This window comes from Tyto alba, unplaced genomic scaffold, assembly GCF_018691265.1.
Source record: "Tyto alba isolate M040663 unplaced genomic scaffold, T.alba_DEE_v4.0 Super-Scaffold_28, whole genome shotgun sequence".
NCBI classification, from domain to species: domain Eukaryota; kingdom Metazoa; phylum Chordata; class Aves; order Strigiformes; family Tytonidae; genus Tyto; species Tyto alba.
Genome location: NW_024881302.1, coordinates 9,154,750 through 9,178,150, shown reverse-complemented (window position 1 = coordinate 9,178,150; position 23,401 = coordinate 9,154,750). Strand labels below are relative to the sequence as shown.

At 41.5% G+C, this 23,401-nt stretch overlaps 2 protein-coding genes across 2 annotated transcripts; one reads left to right on the top strand and one right to left on the bottom strand.

The window, feature by feature from the left end:
- Nucleotides 1–5,101: 5,101 nt before the first annotated feature.
- ZP2 (zona pellucida glycoprotein 2) lies at nt 5,102–10,952 on the bottom strand. The gene is made up of 18 exons (XM_032983786.1): nt 10,906–10,952; nt 10,748–10,821; nt 10,496–10,579; nt 10,309–10,403; nt 9,361–9,519; nt 8,975–9,019; nt 8,545–8,709; nt 7,982–8,078; nt 7,726–7,907; nt 7,201–7,330; nt 6,850–7,031; nt 6,680–6,771; nt 6,467–6,591; nt 6,042–6,231; nt 5,689–5,821; nt 5,506–5,602; nt 5,334–5,420; nt 5,102–5,247 (listed from the first exon to the last, which is right to left on the bottom strand). Exons 1-18 carry the CDS (start codon nt 10,950–10,952, stop codon nt 5,102–5,104), a joined length of 2,130 nt encoding a protein of 709 aa, XP_032839677.1.
- Nucleotides 10,953–16,433: 5,481 nt separating this feature from the next.
- ANKS4B (ankyrin repeat and sterile alpha motif domain containing 4B) lies at nt 16,434–21,333 on the top strand. Its single transcript, XM_009970708.3, has 2 exons — nt 16,434–16,658; nt 20,231–21,333. The coding sequence occupies exons 1-2, from the start codon at nt 16,495–16,497 to the stop codon at nt 21,288–21,290; spliced, it is 1,224 nt and encodes a 407-aa protein (XP_009969010.2). The 5' UTR covers nt 16,434–16,494; the 3' UTR covers nt 21,291–21,333.
- The last annotated feature ends 2,068 nt before the right edge of the window (nt 21,334–23,401 follow it).

Genomic DNA, 23,401 nt, shown 5'->3' with positions numbered 1-23,401 from the left:
CAAGTAAATGCTCTCGTGCCTGAACTTGCACCAATCTTCTCTCATGCTTAGGAACAAGGAGAAAGATGGAGAGAAGAAATATTAATAATATCAGCCTTGTTTGGCTCAGAAGGGCTAAAAGCCCATACAATGTGCTATCAGATACATAAACACTCTTCATCAAGCACCACTTCTCTAGCTTTTGCAGATATACTTCATGTTCCATCTAAATGCTAAGTCAATAGGACTTAAGTATAGGTGATTACTTAAGTTATTGCCTAGCAAACCATTTCAACCCTAACACCTATCAAGCTGCTACTTAGTGACTTAAATGGCTCCAATGTGAAACCCATAGTTTCACTGTACTTCTGTTGACATTATAACTGTGATTAGCAACAGCATAAAGCCTTCCCTTAATGATTGTATTCAATACATGCTCTCCTTGTGTGGAATTTACATTAATATTTAGAAAGTGTACCCTGAAATATTTCACATTAATAAGCATTATTAATGAGCTATTTTTAAGTGAAGTAAGGGCTGTTGCAGATGAGCCCCCAGCTCTGTGTTACTTATGCATGTCATGCTTGACAATTAGCATTAGCAGAGTCTGTCCAGTGACTTGACCTGAAGCCCTGCATGCTTAGAGAACATGGAGTTAGACTTGATATGATCAGTTTCCACAACACTGCCAACAATGTTTAACCTAAGGTTGTTACGCTTATAGTGCAGAGTACTTCCATCCCTTTTCATTCTGGTCACATGCAATTGTATTTTTACACCTCATTTCCTTGGCTGTGTAAGGCCATGTGTACAGAATACAAAATAAAAAGCATAATTGCATGACAAACTGCCTCACTTCAAATGGACTGTTACATATACAGATACTGCTCTCCTTGTCTATACTGAAAGCTGTATGAACAACTCCAGTGACATTTAAAAAATTACAGTAATGAGTGTTTGTTAAAAAGTGAGTGTATTTTCTGCTCTGCTGAAGTTCTGAGTGCAACCATCTTTCACATCAAGTTACATGAAAAGTCTTAAGCTTAATTTAGGAGACAGTAAAACTAGAGATCCAAGACATTTGTGTTCCTGAAGCATGCAGAGTCTTTAGTGACTCAGTGCTTTTGCTCTGCTACCAGTTCTAGGATGGAGGGTTTCTAATGTATTTGCTTCGGATGCAATTCCAAACATCTATGCATTTGAAAGGGAAGTACAGCTGAACCTCACTAATCCCAGCACTTTAGAACTCTGTCACTATTTGGTATAGTGCAAAAGAAAAATTGCTAATACAAGCCACGTTCTTCACCTATGGCCACAGAAGCTGTTTCCTCTGAAAATTAGTATTTTAGTATAAAACAAAAACAAAGGAAACTATACCATACAAGTGAGGGCACTAAGCACAGAAACTTTAGTACTGATGACATCAGGGGTAGGAAATGCTGTAGCAAGTTAATGTTCAGTTTAACAGAGCTGTCCCAGCTATCATTCCTAGAGGAACAGAAATCAGTTGTTGTAACCCAGCAGAACAAGGAAGCCACAGGTCAAACAGAAGTTAGTGTGGAACAACCAGACTTCAAATGCAGTAACATTAATGCAGAGGCAGCACTAGCATCCTCCATTCTCTCTGCCTGCAGGCTAAGCATACTGTTAAACCCTGTCTGGCTGCCAGCAACCTTATGGTATTTAATTTATATGGTTACATGGTAATTCCCTCCAATCTTACTTGAATTTGGAAAACATTAGAGAAGGGCAACATATCCAACCCAGAGTTTGCCTTATTGATAGGAAAGAATATTAATAGTGCAAATAACACCAAAAGGTAAACAACACCAATGGGAAATCTTTCTATAGCTTCTTCTGGGACACTAATAAATTGGAACAGTTTTCCAATTTTTGTACAGATTTGAAAGACTTACATGTAAAGAAAACTTATTACAAAGCTAACAAATTGTTTATTGCTTCCTCTTGATAATTTAAGTGCCTCTTAAGCAGGCGAGCAAAAACAACAAATAGTTTCCTTCCCGAGAACCAATATAACCATTTAGCTTTAGTGTAAGTATTACAGACATGTTAGCTTTATCTGTTACAACACTTCTCCTTTCAAAAGCATCCTCTTCCTCCCTTAGTTTTCGAAGACCCCAAAATTACATACTCCTGATGCTCTAATTAAATGGCCATGAAACTTCTGACCACCAGAACATCAGCTCTGGCAGCAGGAAGAGTCTGTTCCACTGTACATTTATCCCAATATCATTCTAGCTTTCAGTGTTCAGAAAAGGTAGTCTCAAGCTTCACTATAAATACTCCTCCAAAGACCTTTTGTAGTTATCTGAATCATATGGTAAGGAGAAGAGACTTTTAACAGTAATGTTTTGAGAAAAATTTTTACAGTAAAATTTTAAAACAAAATCTGTGTGTTGCTAACCAACTTAAAGCCAAGTCTTAATCTCCAGCTGCAGCAGAGCTCATTTACAAAAACATCTGGAAGAGCTGCACATACTGCAAATGTTGGCACATGGATTTTTAAAATATTGAATGGAATCACAACTGTGAACCAAAACATTTGATAAACATTTCAAAAGTGAAATGGGCTACAAAGTCCAACAGGAATGCAATAGAGCAACAGGAGGTTTCAGAGCAGACACTTAGAAAATTCAGTATTATAATCACCATTAAAGACAATTCTTCAACGAGGAGATATTAAGAGGACTAGCAGTTATTCAGATGCATAAGTAGATGCAGGAGAAGAAACACATGATGGACATAAATAATTAACAGAGTAAGAGCACAGACACTCAATACTCTCTACCCTAATAGGTCAGGGAAAGCCACAAGACAAAGCAAAGGCAAACCAACCTGAAATGGATTCAGTAAGTAAAGAAATACTACTTTTCTACAACCCATAATAGGCCTGAAGTATTTATCATATAAGATAACAGAGATGCTAGGAGTAGTATAACCAGAAATAATTTGTTAGTAACGAGCAATAAAGCTATTCATGAGCCTCTCAGGCCTTTAGTTTTAAACCACTGTTTTTCAAATCATCCCATTCTCCCTGGCTGACCACTACTGCAGTACAGTATAATCTGGCAGAACAGAAAAGTATTAGGTAAAGACACAAGAAGCCTGAGTTTTAACCTTCAAACTCTGAGCCTAAAATGCACGTGTTTGCTTATCAGTAATCATGAACAGGCTCACTCTGCACCTGTTTCCTTAACACTAGTAATTGCATTGATTCTCTCTGGAGGGAAGCTTTGAGTTTTACAAATCATGGGAATACAATGGCAAATTAGCAAGGAAAATTTTAAACACTTAAGTGACTTACACCTGAGCTGTCAAAAACCACATATATTATACTAATTTAGCTTTGTGTGCTTGACAGGTTAAATGTCTGTGTTTAGACATTAAAGGCCTGTGAGAAACTCAGAGGCACCTTATCAAACAGCCTTGAGATTCCTGCCCTGCTGGGAAAAGCATCAGAGCACAGTGCAAAACTATGCCTGTGAAAGTCTCAGATACACAACAAGGGAAAGTAGCAGGCTTGAGATCTTTTCTTTTTCTTCCTTCTGGCTAGTAAGGACCAAGCTCTGCAGTGCCTGCATGACTGCCCAGGTGTTGCTGCAGTGATTCCCCAGGTCACAAGGTAGCAAGAACAAATTTACTCATATTTCGTTTGTGGTTGTTCCTGCATCCTGCCCATGCTGGCTCACACACAGATAGAGCCAAGTGGTAACAGGGACTTTTCTTGCTCCCTTTAAGTGGGGCAGGTGAGAAAACTTTGTTACCCAGACAGTTACAATACAGATACCTAATTTAAACTAAGTGACAGCAGAACACAAACTGATCTGATGAGAGTAAGATTTTTCTGCTTCAGATAATTGTTCTTGGTTTTGTTATGAACTGCTAGAATGTCCAAAATAAACCACTAATCAGTCTACAGGGAATAGAACAAGCAGATAAGGCATAAAAACCCACCTAAAATACGTTACTAACAGCAATGTATCTGAAAATGAGGACCAGACCTGCAAAGGTAAAGATTGCCAAACAACAGAAACTACTGCTAACTGCAAAAGGTAAGGTAGCAAGCAGCTAGCACATCTGCAGCATGAGATAATTTCTTTCACAAGGCTTATTACACAATTAGAGACACCCAGATGCCAAGCACCTGCTGGTTAGCAAGATCATTAGAAGTCCTAAAGCTAATGATCAGTATGAGAGGACTAGACCAGGCTATCACTACTTACAGGTCCATCTCCTTTAGGCACCCATGCCCCAGACCAGACAGGGGCTGTTGGCTGCCTAAGGGGTGACTGGGATGCAGTCACAGCAGTTTAATGAAAGGGAAGCACTGCCAGTAAGAAGGCTAGCTGTGCTCAGTAGCAGCACACTGATGCCAGAGCACAGGGGAAGAGGGATTTTAATCCAGAGGTACAGAAGGGCAGCCCCAGATCACAGCCAAACAGCCAGGGGTTTAATGTACCACTGCTGAGCTTCATTTGACCTCAAGAAGCTTGTGATCTTTGACAAGTGTAGTTAAAAAAAAAAAAAAAAAAAAAATCAGCCAGTGAACTTAAGTTATATTGCAGTCTTCAGCTCCTCAGGAATACAGACCTAGAGCACTAAAACCAATTTGAAGTCACAAAACAAGTACATTAGCAGAATGTTTTTACATGGTCACTTTCTAGTCCCCAAAATATAATTATGTAAAAGTTAAATTATTCTAGGACAGTTTATTCCATCACATTTAGTCCTCCCTGCCTGTAGCAGTGAGGCATGAAGCCAAGTAAAAAAATTAATCACTGCTTCTAAGGGTTTTGCTATTGTTGGAAACAGCATACCTAAAGCTGTACACAGCATGTTCCTCATCTCTATCAGCTGAATTCTAACCACCTCAGTGGTGCTTTTACATCATGTCTTACCCAAGAAGCTTGAGCTTTTAAAAAGTTTCAGTCCTAGTTTCAGCTAGAGCACTCTGACAAAACACAGAGTAGTGCCACAGCTCAGTAAGACATCTATCTTTGTCCAGTCTAGTTGCTGTACAGCATTCAAGGAACAACTCCAAAACTCACTGAGAAGACTTTTGCAGACACATTTCTACTCCACATTTATTTGTAAAAATACATTAACATACCACATTCACCATAGATGCTCTTCTCTTCAGGCATTTAAGAAAAGCCAAAAATAGTAGCACTGTGGCCACCAGAGAGAGAATACCAACAGCAGTCAGTGTAATGCCAGCCCATGCCTCCTTGCTCAAGGAAGTACTCCCTGCAAAGCAAGTGGAAAGATAATTTATGGATACAGATCTTCACTAAACCTAAGCAACATGCATTAGCACCATGCTGGCTTAGTACCTTGAGTTGCAGACCATCCTTCTGGCACAAAGAGAACAGGACCCCGCAAGCTCACCACTGCAGAGTTCACACCTGGCATCCCACTCTCTACAAAGTAACATAGTACAGGTGAACCCCATAGCACAGTGGGTTATCTTGGATCAGTACAACCCAACATCTGCTTAGATATTACCTCTCTTGCTTCTAGATGGCTTAGGGCATCTTTTCATACACAAAGGGGAATCTGGTTGAAAACGGTCACAGATCAGAACACTGCAGTGGAAGTATACCTAGGACAGAGAATGAGAAGTCTACTCATTTTGGCACAATAACTGCTCCTACTTACTGCTCTAAGTAGAAGGAGACTGTCACCTACTAGGCCAGGGAGGGCTGTGTCAGAAACAAACGCAAAAGTCTTCACTTCCAGTCTCTGGCGATAGTTAGCATAGCTGACACCATGCCCCACAGGATGAAACACCGTCCTGTAGCTGTCCAGGTCATACTCACACCTGCCAGTAGGTAAGCAGCAAGTCAGAACTACAGGAAAGAGGTTTTTTTTTTTTTTTTTTAAAGCAGCAGGCTAAAGTTCAAGGCAGAGGTGCTGTCATCTTCCTACAAGTTCCAACATACAGGGGCAGTACCTACAAGAGCACCACAAATGAAGCCCTAATACTTGAATCCTCCCACCCACTGCCAAAAGTGCTTCCATTTCTCTGTCAGGGCACTCACCCATCAACAACAATATTCCACTGGGGAAGTGAGCTTGGATCTTGTGAAGCTGTTGCCCAACAGTCATCCAATACCAGATGGAGGTTGGGATCATTGCGGTTCAGGACTTGAACTTCCAGGAAGATGGGCTGCCGTAGGTACCTTACTATTGGGTACTGATCATCATGGTATGGCTGCCTGTATGAGTCCTCTGCAAAAACCAAAGCCTTGTTAGACAGGTCAGTGTGACAAGTCCTGAGGAAACTCTGGAGCTATTCAACAACAGCTGGTCCACCAGCTGCAGTTTGTCCTAGACTCAGATTTAAGGCATCAAGGAGCATGGGTGGAAGAAAAGGAAGCCCATGCACCAGGACAGTTCACTTATACATCCTCCCCCAATAAGCTCCAGTTCCTTCCCAGACACCTGAGCCTGGAGTCAGCTTTACCTGGGTAGCTTAGAAGAACTAAGGAGAGGGGACCTTGGTTCATTGAAGAAGCCAGAGGAGGGAGGTTGTCTACCTTTAGAGTGAGGGAGGCATCACCATTGCTGAAGGAACACAGGACTGTTAACCTGTAACAAGGAAGGATCAGGTAAGTCTTATATTCAATATATAGGCTATCCAGGACTAAGTATTACCCAAAGAGATTGTCAGACACACCTGAGTTCACTGTCCCTTGAGATCCTGCGCAGTGGAAGGTCTTCCCACAGTGCCCTCACCTCATTCTCATAAACAATCTTCTCTCCATCAAACTGCAGAGAAATTACAGCATTAGTGAGGGCATTCCCAATGCATGAAGCCCTCCCCATCAATCCTGGCTACACACTTACCCAATACCTGGTCCCACATCCGTTCAGAGGGACATGAAACCAAACCCTGTCATTTAAAGACGACTTGAAGGCTGGCCGGCATGCAGGATCTCTGAGCCTAAGTGTATCCAAGTCTAGCAGTGGTGTAGTACTGTCAGCAAGGATTTCGAAATCCATGTACCCATCTTGGGTGCACACAGCAGCTGCAACAGAGGTTCACATAGTCATGCCAGTCAGGAACAGCTCAGTCTGCCAAGAGCTGTTCTGGCTAGAGATACACTTTCCTGTGAAGGACTAGCTCAACAACAAGCCATGATGAAGGCTTACCATCTGAGCAGCACATGGGCTAAACCCAGTGCAGAATTCACTTACCTATGGGTGTGTGCTGGTCACAAGGGCACTCTGGATGCATCACCATTGTCAGAGGCTCCCCATGGAAGTAAAAAACCAGTTTCAAAGAGGACATGTAGGACTGAAGTCCTGAACAGCTCTTCCCATGTAGCTGAAAGACAAGAATTACTCTCCTGGAGTGTAACTACAAGAGCTCATTTTAACACACATATGTGTTAGAGCTGGTTCACTTGCCTTGAGGCCATGGTGCTCTTCGAACTCAGGTAGTGTGTTAAACCGCATTGCTTCAGGCATGTGCAATACCAACCTACTCCAAGAGGAATATTTTCACCTCCAGCCATTTATATCAAGAGACTTCATGAAACCCAGATTACCTCTGGGTGGTGCCTACCTATTATAAAGTCAGTCTGCATTCATCTTAGCCACAGCTGCCCTCAGCCAGCCACAGGCGCTTAGTCAAGGTCAAAGCTACCATGCTCTGGTTCTCAGTAAGCACCAAGGAATTGTGGTCATACCATCTCCTTTAACTTAAGAATCAGAACTTACCCTGGATTTCAGGACTCCCCTGCTAATATGCAGCTTGACACCACTCTCTGTGTCTAGAGCAATCCCATCTTCCTGAAGCTGGTCCGTGGGGATGGTCTTATCCTCTACACCCACAGCCACAAGAGTCCCTGGGAAGGCTGGGATGGCAACAGTCATGTGTGTTGCATTACAGATTGCTGGACCTACAACAATATTTGTTAAATGTCACACCCATTTCCTCAGGGCAGGCAAGGTTCTGAATTTCCCCATTCATTACCTGGTGCACAAAGCATTCTTGACTCCACAGCCAGTCTACGTTCAGGAGGGCCATATGTGAGCTTGAATGCCAAAGTGTAGAGCACCTTATCATTGTGCTGACAAAGAAGATAAAGCTCTATTAGAGACTGCTCAGCTCATGATCCATCATAAGATCAACCCTGCAAGGCCATATAGAACATTTGGTTCAGGACTGCTGCTATTCATATTTGCAACAGCAGTTTCCTCCCGTCTCACACTTCCAAAAATTATCTGCTCACAAGACTGACAGTTAAAGGTTCACAGGACAGGCTATAGCTAGAATGCTCATCTACATAAGCAGAATCAGCTATGCTGCTGTCTGAGGTACACACTATGCTTCCCATTTTACAGTGCTGGGAAGTCCAGTGGCAGCTATACCAGGTCAAACAGCTTTACACACACCAGCTAGGCACAGCACTGCATCAGCTTGACCTCAGCTCTGGCCACGACCTGCAAGTGCTTTCTACAGGTCTGCAGGAGGGAGATATCCAGCCTCTGTTAAAGCAGCACTGTCTCCTCAGTGCCAGCTCTTTGTTCACCTACCTGGTAGGAGACCACTCCAGTGGCAGTAAAGGCTGCCTGAAGGGTCAGGTTGTGGCCATCAGCTAGAAAGTTATAGCCTTGCTGCATGGCTTGCCCAAGGCTCAGCTGGTGTATTCTGGTTCCATCATCAATTGTCAGAGTCCAGGTCATTGGAGTGGCTGGAACCTACAAAGCAGGAGGTCCTTGCTTAGGAAGGGAAGACACAACCACACAGAAGCAGCAAGACATCACACAGTTCTTCACCCTGCAGGGCTGCCACCTCACAGGTTTTACATTCCAGTTTCTTATATTGATAGCATAGATTTAGGCTTCCCAGCAAGATACAAGTACCCCAGAGGTACCTACTCTAGCTCGGAGACATCAGGCTCAATTTAGATCCCAAACTCAGGCACCCCCCCCACCCTCCCTTTGCAAGACAGAAGGCACATACCATATGCTCATCACTGAAACTTGGAATGAGTCTTGGAAAAGTAACCTGAAACACAGCACAAGGGTTAGACCACAGGAACAGACAGTGCTCACAACCCTACAAATATAAGAAAAATCTCTATTATAGTTTTCCAAAGCAGACAGCTGGCACCATCATCCCAGTTCCCCTTGCAAGAGGGCTGGAGCCAGACTACGTGCATCATTAATGACCATTTGCAGACTAGCTCTTCAAAGACCTAATGATCATGCCAAAACAAACATGCAGCCAGACCTCCCTGAAATTGGCTGGAGCTTTCCCTACATCCCAACAACACAGTTCCAAGAGACAGCCATCCTGCATTGCAAGCCTCTAAGAAGGATCTAGAGCACTTCAATTCCCACACTTACTGCCATGAAGTCTTTCGTACAGTTTGTTGCACCAGCAAAGAAAGGAGTAATGATTTCATCTGCATCAACACTATTGCAGTGAGTACTGTATGTTACATTCTTCTCCTCTCCCATCGTGTCATTCACCATCAGCCTCAGTCTGAGCTGGTGCTGACCATTCTACAGACAAGAGACATTAATTAGAAAGAAGCAGTAGTACTCACTGCAGCATGAAGTCAACCAAAAGCTTTTGAGACTAAAACCGTCTCTGTAACTAGGTGTTCGTACCATGCAAGGACAACATGAATTTTTATTTTAAAAGCCCTATGGAAAAGGATGAGTTGTCTTGGAAGGCATGGGATCACAAGGTTAAATTGAAGAACAGAAGGTACTGACAAACTGCAGGAATCAAGAAGGCGACTCCAAGGACTAGCAGGTTGTAGCGCCAGAGTCAGCTGTTCAAGAAACAAGTTAATAAATGCCAAAACCAAGAGTCTTCTGGTATTTCAAATGTCTAGAAGAAACAGATACCACTAAAGCCCCTGGTTTTGAGAGCAATTTGGGTTGGCATCCTACTTATTACTCTCTCAACAGCTAATAACACATGTTGTTAATCACTATCAATATACATATTTTTAGAGTGGCACTTTGAAAGTCTTGAACCTGGTCCACCTCCCTACAAGGTATCATTTAAAATAGCTCGATTCCTTTACAGGAAAACACAGCATTTGTAGTAGTGTGTCTGAGGAGGTTTAATTCACAGCTGAAAGAACAAGCATTCTGGTATTTTTTTCTACTTCTGGTACGAACTGCTCTTATAGAGCAGTCTTAAGTTATCAGAAATACAAGTATTTCCACTCTTGAAGAAAGTTAGAACTAGAAACCCTATTAAACCTACTCCTGGTCAGGGGAAAAAAAAAAAATCCCACACTCCATCACAACAGCTTCCCAGAACAATAACCCCTTTACCTCCAAGCTAGTGCAGTTGACAAACAGGACACTGAGCAACAGCCTTTCATAATCCACAGTGTGGTCACAGGTCACAGCCTCCTCACCACTTACATCTGGGGAGAACATGAAAGATTGGCCCTGCAGGCAGGCACCCACTTTCAGGCTACAGCAGAGAGGGCCAGGGCAGGGCAGCAGGAATACATACCAACAACACACACATGCCAGGAGTAGTTGCCAAGCTCTCCAGAAAACTCAACTTCCATCCCATCCCTATGGCAGGTCACAGTCTCTGCAGAGGGAAGACCACCATCAGCTCCATCATCACCCCCCCCAGAGGCATGCACCCTGGCCAGCCTCACTTCAGAGCCTGCTTCCACACTAAGGAAAAAGGGAAAGAGCTCAAAGCAAACCCAAACCCTACATCTACACCACTACCAGCTCAGAGAGGCCTCATTACCTAGGAGGTCCCAATCCTCCAAGCCACCAGTACAAGGGGCTAAGGGCAGCAAAAAACCAAACAGGAGCAGCAACCTGAAAGCAAAACAAAACCAAATGAGAGAATAGCAAGGGAAGGACTCCACTCCACTCCACTCCACTCCACTCCACTCCACTCACCACATCCCTGAGGTGCTCAAGCACTGATGCCTCATCACCAGCCCCATCTTCTCACTGACACCACAAGCTTGCTCTCTGGCTGCCCAGAGAGGATTATATAGGGCCTGGTTAGGGTCCACACAGGTGCAGCTTTTCTGCTGCCTGGGGTGGGGGCAGAGCCTGCACCTGCCCTTGCTGAGGTGCAGCCTCTGTGCTGTGAAGAGGAGGACTCACAGGAGACCTTCAGGTGATATTAATTCTTTGGCATAGATTGTTGTTTCCTTCTATTTTGAAGGCATTTTTTTCTTGCTCTGATAGTGTACTCCTTTTATCCCCTTGCCAGATGTTGCATAGAAAAATGCACGTCTTTCTGGTAGTTATTTTTTAAAAAGGAGAATTCTGTGCCATTTGCGTTTTCTGATGACCTAAAACAATTCCACTGGTAGATCTGAATGTAACTGAGAATATTCTATTTCCCTGTACAGGCAAATCTGCAATGCTGAAATAGATCTAATTAGGAGGAAAACATGAGTGTCAGGTTAAGGAAGTGAAGTCCTAGAACAGATCTTTAGACTGGAAGGTCTCTGGAGGCTTTGGTTGGACTGTCACTGTTGAAAGCTGTGGGGAAGAGGCCTGGAAAGAAAAAAAGATCTCAGATTTATGTTATCTTTCAGTTTCTCCAATGCTTTTGATTTCAGACATATTTTTAAAAAAAAAACAAAGACTTGAATTTTTAGAAGTAATTGAATTCTTGAGATGTGAGAAAGCAAAAAGACAGATCATAAGAGGAGAGGACAATTAATTGTACAGATGGTAATTTAGGAATGGTATGTTAAATTGGGCTTCAGGGAATAACAAATTTTGTATTAGTGTGCCATATATTCATGTAAAATATATCCATTTATATTTCTTTTTACAGTTATAGACCTGTGCCTGGAACAGATTTTAAAGTTTTCCAGCTAAAGTAACAGTAGTTTCAATTCTCTTAAAGACTTAGAGTTGTGAGAAAGAACTTGTCTGTCAACTGCTGGTAAGTACCAGTGAGCTGGGAACTTGGATGAGACAGCAGCATGACTGGTGGCAGGTAGCTGCAAAGCATGTGATTGCCATCACTGCACTGTGTACCAAAGCAATGTGATCCATACAGGCAGAGCAGAAGACTAGTGTAAGTAATTTAAAAATTTACATTCTTTATAAGCATCTCGTTAACTCTTATCCTTGTGAGAACATGGCAAATGCAGAGTTAAAGCTATTATTGGGGATAGCGTGTGCATGATGCCACCCATAGCAACAATCAGGCATTAGCTTGGATCCATAACCACACCAGAGTAAATAGCACCTGATATTAGTAGCACAAAAAGAAATTGCGCTTCTGCTTTTGCCGTCAATAGGATTAACACGTGGCTAACCTTTGGCAAGAAATTAACTTCCCAGAGACTCCTGAATTCACAAACATACATCATGTACCTTTTTTTTTTTTCTCCTTTTTTTTTTCTTTTCTTTTTTTTTTTTTTTTAATGAGATTCATTTTTTCAAAAGCCATGATTATACAGAAAACTAATGAAACAAAATCTGAAGCCATACACATGTTGATTGTATTACGTATCTATAATTATTTAGCTTGGGTTTAACTAGCACAGTAGGGGGGAAAAATAGTTTCAAGTGTACATCCTTTAGAGAATTACATAAATTAGGTACTCTCAGGCAATCAAATCTAATGTAAAGTTAAACTTACTTATAATTTCCCTGCCCCTGATTCCCAGCTTCATTAAGTTGGTGGAAAAACTATAAATCCCAGGGAGCTTTGGATCATGCTCCTGAAGTTTGGCTGACTCTGGGCTAGTAAAAGTTTGATCTTATACGACACCAGAGTGATGCTGCTAGCACAGGGGACATTGCAGTGGCAATGCACAGTCCCTCTGCAGAAGGACAGCCTGTCCTTGCCTGCCAGTTAACTCATGTTTTGTCAGCTCCCAAATGCCTTGTAACAGGTTGTGGCTTGTGTAGCTGAAAGGTAATGTTGGGCCAGACGACATTTATCAGTTAGAGCAACACTATTGCCACAGTCACCACAACCGGGTTTGCCCTGTGGTGTGTGTGGGCAGCTCCTAGTATCAATCTTTGAGTATGTAGGATGTAATTCATCAGGATGTGCTAAAATAATTAGTTGTTGCTTCGCTTAACATATCTGAATTTATAGCTTAAGCTACAGAGAGAGCATGGTTGTTCCCTCTGTCCAAGTTGTTGAACCTGTAACAATAACTATGGCCTGAGTTACAGAAAAACAGCTAATTTATGCCCTGAAACACAAAACTATCTCCATGGCTTTTTTTTTTTTTTTTTTTTTTTCTGCTGCAAAAACTTTCAAGACCTCCTCTTCCAATTCTCTGGTTTTCTTTTTTATTTGTTTGATTTTCTAACTTTTGGAAAAAAAGGCATTGCCCTAGAGCAGTGATGAACAGCCCAGAGCAGTGGGGTCTTGCATACCGTCTCCAGATGTCACAGACCACCTCAGCATAGATGCACTTTCCTATGGGCTTTGGCTGTCCCTGTTCCTTACACACTGGCAGCAGGAGTGCATTTGACACACCAGTGAGCTCAACACAGCTTTCCTTGGGACTGTTTGTATCACTGCTGATGATATCATGGTGGAAAAAAAAGACCCAGAACCAAGAAAATGGCTTTAGTAATGCAAAGAGCCCAAATGCCAGGCCACGACTTCTACTTTGGAGTATGCCCAGCAAAAACACTTAATGCAAATATCACTATGATACAACAGATAATGTCACTGTTTCTAGCCCTACAGAAGCCCGCCAGTCTGCGTTTATGTGCCCAGTATGGCTGGGTGTCGAGGTGTGCAGGTGAGGAGAGACAGGGCTTTGGTAGAGTTGGCATTATTGCCTTTCTATCTTAAGTATCTTTCCCTATTGATTAGAGCCTCGCTCCTGAAATTGCAGGTATGGGAAGACTGTGAGGGCTGCCCTTGGACCCCTCGACTCAGGTGTGGGAATACCTGAACAACCATCACGTCAGGATGGGATTCAGGCAGCACCAGCATAGGTCACTCACAACCTTGATGTGGGAACCAGGCTGCTCAGGACACCCAGCAACAGTGTCCTTGGGCACAGCAGTTTTGCCTCTCTAAGGATTGAAGAAATAAGCTTTTATTTTTTTATGTATTGTTTAAATGTTGACATCATCTCTGAATTGTGTAGTCACAATTACCCCATGTGACTCATTTCATTCTTCTTCAAGCCCACTAGTTCCAAGGATCTCATTAGGCAACCAGAGACTTACTTGCCTCCTCTCGTATGGCCTTTATCATTCCACATTTGGTGTTTATAAAAGTTGAAAAGAGGAAATGTTGTGTTGGATAATACCTCATGCAAAACAGATGGCACAACAACATCGCTGTTCAGACCAGGCTCTGAGTTACAGAGAGCAACACAACAAATGATGCTGTAGTTTTTCAATCTCAATAGTTTGTTTAATTGATAGTATTTTATTTAAGATAGTTCTCAAAAAAACAGAGCAGTAATCATAGACATAGCAAAATCCAATAACAAATCAAAGCTGCTAGTTGAATAATTCATTAGTTTACAACACTACGTAGCATCACAACAGAGTTTCTCCTGAGCCTGGTAAGACATTTCAATTGGAAATGGAATGGTTTTGAAGTTCTTTTCAAACCCCAAAAGAAAAGCTTCATTCTAACCACTCAGGGAGTTAAAAAAGCTCACAATTTTGAGCTTCAGTCTCAAAAGAAAAATCTCCATTAAGGCTGAGAAATTTAGCTCATTTGATGTTGACTCAATTATCGCACTTTAAGTTGAGGGTTTTGGATGGAACAAAGATGAATAAATACCAGAAGTTTAGAAACAGATGGAGATTTTGTCTGGTCTTCTCTATTTTCTTTCTTTTTTTTGTGATGCTCACTTTGTGACATAAATAATAATAGAGCTTACAAATTTCCAGAGCTTCTCTCCAATTGATGTGGGTTTTGCTTTACCTCTAATTAAAACTTGGAACAATAATTTCCCACTCAGAATCATACAGAGTAACTTCCTTTTAAACTCAGTATTTTCAGATGTTAGATGATAAAAATCACTCTGAGGTCAACACTTTGTGTGCTGAATTAATTAACAGAAAAGCAAATAAATGTACCTCTGTAGTAGAAATCCATAAACTTGAAAATTAAAAGGTCTCTTTTGCCACCAACTCACTTTCATGGGTGTGGTTAACAACGTGAAATATTGATGTACAAGAAAAATGCTGTGTCCTCTCTTCTACCAGGCACTGGTAGTATATGCAGCACATGCCTTGGTGATAATTTTACACTCCTGAGAGTAAAAAAGCTTACACTACCCATTAAAGGAAATAAAATCAAATTGCATCAAGAAACAGCTGATCTGATGTATATACAAACATACATATATGTATTACCTGTCTTTGCTCTGCAACAGCTTTTTCTAGTATCTGTAAATTTAACTCAGTGCTGAGCTTGGTTAAATAGAAAATGGAATAAATGACTGCATTTTCTTATTAGAAAAGTATTGATGACAGTGCAGGGAACTTGAAAAAGGGCTGAGGGTAAAACTGTCTTCTCATGCAGGGATGGAGGTTCTCCTGGGTGAAGCACAGCCCTTCCTCACTGGGCTGAGATGGCAGGAGAGCACCGAGGATGGCTGTGTCTGTGGATGACATGGAAGAAAACCAGGGCCTTGGTTTACTCCTACCTAGACTTATTTATTCAAAGATTCAAACCTGTCACAGGGCCTGACCGACTCTCCTTGTCCTCATGGAAGAAAAATGTGGGTAAAAGTTTGTTCCTGAAGAGCTCTTCAATCCCTGTCTGAGAAAATAATTAAAAAAGAAAGCCCATTTAAAGACGTCTCTGGTGTATGACATGGGTGGCATTATGGGAAGTAAATGAGGTGGCACTCCATTCAGTAATTGCACCAATTCTGGGCAATGAGTTGGTTTGCAATTGCTACAGCTTCTGTAACAGGGGCATAATAAGCAACAAAACCTCACTGCTAATTGCAATCTGTGTACAGGAAACAGCTTCATGGATGTGCTCAGTTTGGCAGGGGAGAGGCTTGTTTTCAAATGCACCAACCCAGTAAACAATAGGTTACAAAGTGCTTCAACAGTAAAGGTACTGCTTGTGCATTTCATCCTATCAAAACTTAGGGACACCTTATTACCTAGGGTGAAACCTGGTCGTGCTGACTTTCATGGCCTTTTGAAGATTTTTTGAAGTTTCTGAAGGTTTTTTTGAAGTTCAAGGTCCTTTTGAAGTTTTCCCTGAACTGTTAGGCAGAGACACAGAGAAGATGAATTAATCCCCTCTAAGTAGTGAAATATGCAACGAATGGTAAACAGCAAAGCCACCTTCCAGAAAATGAAAGCATTCACCACACCACTGCCTTATTACTGATGCAGAGCTCCAGAGCAGTTGTGTGCTAGGATGAACTTTGCCTCCTCATTTCCATTCTCACAGGGACGTCTCAACTTGTAATCATTAATGAACTATCCCCGTAATGGCAGGGTGACTGTACAGTCTGGTTATTGTTCAGAGCTGCTTTGGGAAATCAGAAGTTACTGAAAATGTCGAGCAGGTATCACAAAGCAGCAGCTGACGGCAATTTGGACCTCTTGAAAGAAGCTACTAGGAAAGACCTCAATACTTCAGATGAAGATGGGATGACACCTACCCTTCTGGCAGCATACCATGGGTATCTAGAAGCTCTGGAAGTCATATGCCGGAGAGGGTAAGTTAATCAGCCTCCATTGCTTAAAGCTTGGGGCTCAAAACTATAATTAGTGCATCATGTTTCTAATGCCTCAGTGACCTCAGACCCAAAAGGCTGAAAATCATGGTACTTTCTTTCAATGCATTGCCAAAAATTGTTTATCTTCATTTGCAATGGTTTAGGCCCAGACCCTGCAAGCAGGTCTGTACGTGCGGGCAGTGAAGCCGCATGGCGTTAGCAGGACCATCTTGTACATGGAACTTGCAGGGAGTGATTAATAAGGGCAGGGCCCTGGGACCTTGCCTTACTGTAACGGGCGAGAAGCTGGCCAACAACCTTTGAGGATAACATATCTCTGAAACAAGCTCTATAGAGAAACGCATAGTTTGAAACATTTTTAGCAAAAAATCTCTCCCATTTACTTACAAAGTACAGTTAGTAGACACCTGTGAAGATTTAACGCTTTCCTTTAATGCAAGTCACAATTGATAGTTTTGAGACAGTAACATCTGAAATTGTTATTTCTCTGTTTTTTATAATATTAGCAGTTACCATCATGCTAAAAATTATAATACTGTTTCGGATGTGGTAGGATCCTTGTAAACTGGAAAAAAGAAATGAAAAAAGGCAAGGAAGGTTTTATACAGGTTTATTTGGAAAAAAGAAAAGGAAAAAGGCAAGGAAGTTTTTTTACGGGTTTATTTTCTAATAGTAATATTTCTGTTTGGTATAATTTAAATGTACAATTTGCTTTAAATGTATTATTGAAATGGTAATTACCTCCCCATCCTCCACTCTTGCTTGGAGCCTACCTTTTAAGTTGTGATTCTGTAATAAGATCTAATAAAAGAAAATCTGCTCTTGTGTAGAGATACAGTTAATAAAATGTTCTTCCTGGGCTGAGATAAAGATTCAGTTGACCTGTATTTTCAATCATAATAGTTTAAAGAAGATTGGAGGGAAAAGTTGAATAATTATATGGATGTATCTGAGTTTTCTTTTAATAAAAATAGAATTGAAAATATGGAATAAAAATAGGTTTTTCATAGATTTGCTTTATAGCTCACTGAGCTCAGGTGTGGCTGTAATAACACAATAAAAAAGACCTTTGGACTGCATGGTTATTGCTGTGTCCTCAGGAGAAACAAAAATAGATTGACAGTTTTTCAACTCATATAATTAAGGCAGCTCCAAGGAAATATCTAGAGTCAATAAAGGTTTGTCCCTGAACACCTAGAAGACAGAACAACTAGCTAAGGAACAAATAAAGAAATATTTTTTTTCAGAATTTGAGTGAAAAATATGTCTTTTACCATACAAGCTGATAGAAGTCACAATGGATGACACAAAGATCAGAATTTCTATGTATTTGTTATTTAATGTATTTTTAACTCTCTTTTTTTAGTTGAGGACAGCTTTGGGACAGTATTACCCCCAAAATCTTCAAACATATGCATTCACCTCTATTTTAATCCACAATTTCTTGACACAATCAGCAAGATGTTCGTGTCAGAGATATGTCTGTAGTCTCATTGGTTTTCCTGGGAGAAGCTGAATTTTGGAAGACATTCAATCTGTTGAATGCAGTCAATGTTTTCTTGTGAAAAAGCATTTTAATTATTTTTAACAAATTATTCCTTTCCTCAAAAAGGTTTCCTGACAAAGGCACTGAGATACAGGTTGGTTTTCTTTAAAGTCGTTGCAGATTTTAAGACTCTGAAGCTTGCAACACATTTAGCCCTTGGAAAATGTAGCAATAAACCTCTTTCATCTTGAAACAGTTCATCTTCCCAGGCATCAAGAGACGTTGTCTCTACTTGATTTGCAGGTACATCAATAAAGGAAAGACCAAGTAGCAGATCTGTTCTCTTCCTTGTGAGCCTCTTTCTTGGGAAAGCAGGGAAAAGAGGAATGCGAGAACCCGAAGTAGATGTCAAACCTTATCCGAAGTCCCACTGAGCTGGGAGCAGACAATGTAGTTTGTCAGTTGTTTGAGACTCAAAAGCCTGGCAGGCTCCAGGGGAAAAAGAGACCACAAACAGCTATGAGGGGACCTGATGGAGGATGGATGACTCGGCACTCCCAAGGCACAGGATAATGCAGCCTGTTTGCTATTGTGGGAATTAAGGAATCTGGCACGCTCAGCCACAGTCAGGCAGTTCCCCAGGGCAGAGCCACAAAAGCAGAAACACACACACATGGTTTCCATATGTAAAAGTGGAGAAACTTTGATCCTCATCTGCCACATCCTTGTAGAAATGCCTGTGCTTTCGCAGCCTGGCACGCTCAGACTTGCTATTGTTTCTCAACGGGAGAGGCTCTGAATCTCAGCTCTGTGGGGACCCCCAACCTCTCTCTTGCCTGTGGCATTTCAGGCTGAAGGATGTTTTCAGATTTGGCCCTCAACAAATACGTTAATGCTTTTCTTCAGAGACACTCAAAGCCAGAGGTCAATGCCTGAAGGAGATTTTGTGATAGGATGTACATTTTCATTCATAGTACAGCTGCTATGGAACAGATCTCCCAAGGCATTGAAATGCTTAAACTCATAAGAGTAGAAATTCTCCTTGTAAATTTGGCCCCTGGCTCTGAAGTTATTAAAGGTTTTGGGCTGCTGTGGCTGCCTTGGCACAAGACAACTCAAGCTCTGGTCTGAGCATTGCTAATGTTAATCCTGCCAAATATGTATCAAAAGATCCAAGCCAATTCTCATCCACAGGCAGCAGAGTTCAGTGTGAAGTCAGTGCAAGAGTTAAAAAGCAAGCAATACTTTTCACTGGCTTTAAATTCAATTTAAAATATGTGATATTTTATTTTCAAATGAGCTTCTGCTTTTCAAACCCCATGAGGAAAAGTAGTTTAAGGAGAACAAAAGAGTTGAAGAAAAACAATGGCATCTATCTGAGCTCAATCTAATAGCAATGGAGACAAATGTGTAATGAGGGCTTTACTCCTAAACATTTACCTATTACCTACTGAAAAAGTTACTGCATGGGATCATTAAATACGTATCACGGTGGCCAGTGAAGAATTCTTCTACTACTGCCCCTGCATTTGACATGCAAAAAGGAAGAGTCATCAAAAAGCCTTTTAAATATTCCACACAAAAGCTATTGGAACAGTTTTGCCATTAATTTCAATGAGTGCAAGTCAAAGTCTGAGCCCAGTTCGAGCTGCAGCCCCTTGCCTGCACATGGGTGGCTGTTTATTTCTGCCCTATTGTAGGAGGCAGGTGAGACCGGCAGGGAGCAAAGCAAGCCCTGGCAGCAGCCCTGCCAGACCCTGGGGTGACCCAAAGGAACACCCTGGCTCTGTTATGGGGAGTCACATATGCAGTCACAGTCAGCCCCAACAAGCCTGCTTAATTCACAGACAGGCAGGAATTAGAGCTCATGCCACACATGCAGCCAAACTCAGTGCTCCTGTAAGTAGGTGCAGAGCTGTTCTAGAAGATGGAGCTAAGCTGACTCATTCTCTTTGGGCTCTATGCCTCATAGCAAAGCTGAGCTAAACATTTATTATCTGTTCAATCCCACTGCAGCACTATGCTTGGGTACGTCCAGCTCACTGTATGCTATTTTTCTTCTCAGAGGTGATCCAGACAAATGTGACATCTGGGGGAACACACCTCTCCACCACGCTGCTTGCAATGGTCACATCCACTGTGTTTCTTTTTTGATCAACTTTGGTGCCAATATATTTGCTCTGGACAATGACCTCCGCACTCCCTTAGAGGTGGCTGCCAGCAGAGACCGAAATGAATGTGTCAGAATCCTGGATAAAGCTGCCACTGAGCAGAACATGCTGAACCCAAAGAAGGTCTCCAAACTCAAAGCACAGGCCCAGAGGAATGTGGAGAAACAAATCAAGGAATGCGAGAAGCGCCAAGAGAAACATCAGCATGAAATGAACCGGAATTATATGAAAGAAAAGGTTGGCACAGTAAATTCTTCCAGAGGGACACACTCCAGAGTAAAGTTGCCTAGTCTCTTTGTTTCAAATACAAGTCCTTTTTCCAAAAGTCTGAAAGATACCCTCAAACTGAAGGCAAAAAAGACAGCTGACAGCACAAGAAGCCAGAAAGCACAAAGCAATGACCAAGAGAATGGTACCGGTAGGAGAACTGTGATGCATTTGTTTGATGAGAAAGAGGAAGATGACCTCGGAGAGATAAACTTTTCTGATAATGACAGTCAGCTCTCCATTTTTAAGCGGCCAGGTCTTGGCAAGATTGTATTCGGAAGGAATTTGGCTGCAGATGTAAATCCTGGAACTGTGTTTTCTGAGAAAGAAGGTATAAGCTTTGAAATGTCTAGTGAGCTCTTTCAGCATGAAAATGCTAAGAGTGGCAGGGAGGATGATGCTGAAAATGGTGCTGATATCCCTTGGCACGAGGAAGAAGTCATTTGGGATGATGAGGAAGCAGAGAACACACCCCTTGAGGTATTTCTGGCATCACAGATGCTGGATGAGTTTCTTCCAGTCTTCATGAGGGAAAAAATTGATTTAGATGCCCTGATGCTATGTTCTGATGAAGATCTACAAAGCATTCAGATGGAGCTTGGGCCAAGAAAGAAAGTCTTGAATGCTGTGAGTAGAAGAAAACAAGTGCTCAAGAACCCTGGGAAGACTGTAGATACTTGCTTGTAAATTAACATACCTGTTGCTGCAACCTGTCCACTGATACATTCTTTTTCTCTTTCCAAACAGCATGCAATTCTTTTCAGAAATATGCTAGAGCGAAAGGCAGAGAGGTTACCAATAGCCTTAAAAAGTACAGTAACAACAAAGATTTTTCTCTCTGGATAGATGGTGGTGGTGCACAGGATATTAATTCAAACATATGCTGCAAAAAAGAAATAATGTGAAGGTAAAAACCCAAAAGCTACAGATTTAAATCCTTTTCTCCCTGAACTGTTTATGTATGGGAATTAGTGAAGGCCAGCCACACTACATTCCTTAATAAAGCCCTTCCCTTCTCTGAAACCACAATGCAAAGAGCATTCCCAAATTTGAGAGCTTTGAGTTTTCTCCATTCAATTCTGCTAGATTGCTACAAACCTCCCTTCCTGGTACTGATATGTTAGAAACAGCATCTGACTCTTGATTTCAGCTATGGCTTATTAACTCTAATAGCCTCTGACTGAATGTAAATAAGACTAATTTACAGCAAGTTTCATGTTCTTGTCAGTAAAGTGTTTTGCTACTGTATTGATATTAATTTTAAAATATATTAAATACCTTTCCAGATGTTTGATGTAAGTTGTAATTCTCTTGTCTCACTGGACTCAGTTGCCAGCAGCCCTCATGCCCTAAATAGCATCAAGACTGTGATACTTTTAACTACAAGAAGCTGAAGTTTTATTTTCAACATTTTTGATCTGTTTTGGTATATCCTCAGCTTCGTTCCTATAGGGTGCATTTTCCATGTGAAGTCCCACAAACCAGGACTCTCATCACCCAGCATTTTCTGTTGGCTGTTGTCAGCCTCAGCCTGAAAACTGCACGTAATACACACACACAGCTCATGAAAAGAGAAACAAAACAAGACTGTGCTTCGATGGGAGCTCCTGTTTTTTAGAGTTTATCTGAAGGCATTCACAGCAGGGTTCCCTTCATGTCTCTCAACCCTGTTCCCTTGGGAAGACAGCACTATCCAATACAAATTAATCACACCTGTTGAGTTTTGTGAATCTAATAAGGTGCTTGTAGCAGCCTTGCTCTGGCTAAGATCTCGTATTTAGAGGCACAATTATTACCAGGCCTTTTATCTTTAAATCTCTTTTTACAGCTTTCCATTAGTCAGTTGTCATTTTTTCCCTTAGGAGTATACTGCATTTGTGGACAACAATCCTAGTTAATAGTCTACTTTTTCATGCTTCCCTCTTTCCACATCATCTTCTTGTTACGTTGATTTGTGTATTTTAATTCCTTGTCTTGGCTGGCCTTCATACAGGATTCTTTTCTCCTTGGATTCCTGTACTTCAGCAGGTTGATATTTTCTTCTATTAAGCAGTCACATCAGAGTCCTGTTCTGCAGTACTTTAAATAACTGCTGTGCTTAGCACAGTAATTAAATCACACAGCATTCCCCCAGATTCTGTGTTATTAACTTGCTGGGTTGTTTTCATTTTAGCTAAGAAACTCCCAACTGTTTAACAAAGCAAGAAGGAAATGATGAATCTTACATATTTGAAGGCATTTGATGAATGGATTTTGAAGGGTCAAATCCTATAATTCTTAATCACATAACTGATGTTGCTGATTCTTCACCTGACCAAATGCTTGTGACCTGCCCACAACACACCATCAAAACATCAGTGAATGGTGTTGCTCACGGAGGACCTGTCCAGTAACAGCTGAAGGTGTTCTGGGATAGGCCCCAAGTATCTCTAAATTGCACTGAAATCTGCCTCTCTGCCTACTCATCTGTAAATCTGTATGACTGCTGTGACCTCTGATGACCAGAAATAATGGCCCATAAATTGACTGATTTCATTGTCACAAGCATCCAGCATGTTTTGGTACGTCTTTAGGTACCTACGGTAACTCTGTGGAGCTAGCAGGTACAGCACAAGATCTAGGGGAAGGAGTTCCTTGCCCTTCTGGAACCACAACTGGAGTTGTTTTTAGTCAACTGAATCAACCCCAATATATATATATATACACACACACATACTCTTTTAAAATACATTTTAAAAGTGCAATAGTGTCAGTCTTTTTCTTGCAGGGTGGTCCTGGAAATTGGCCTCTGGTATATA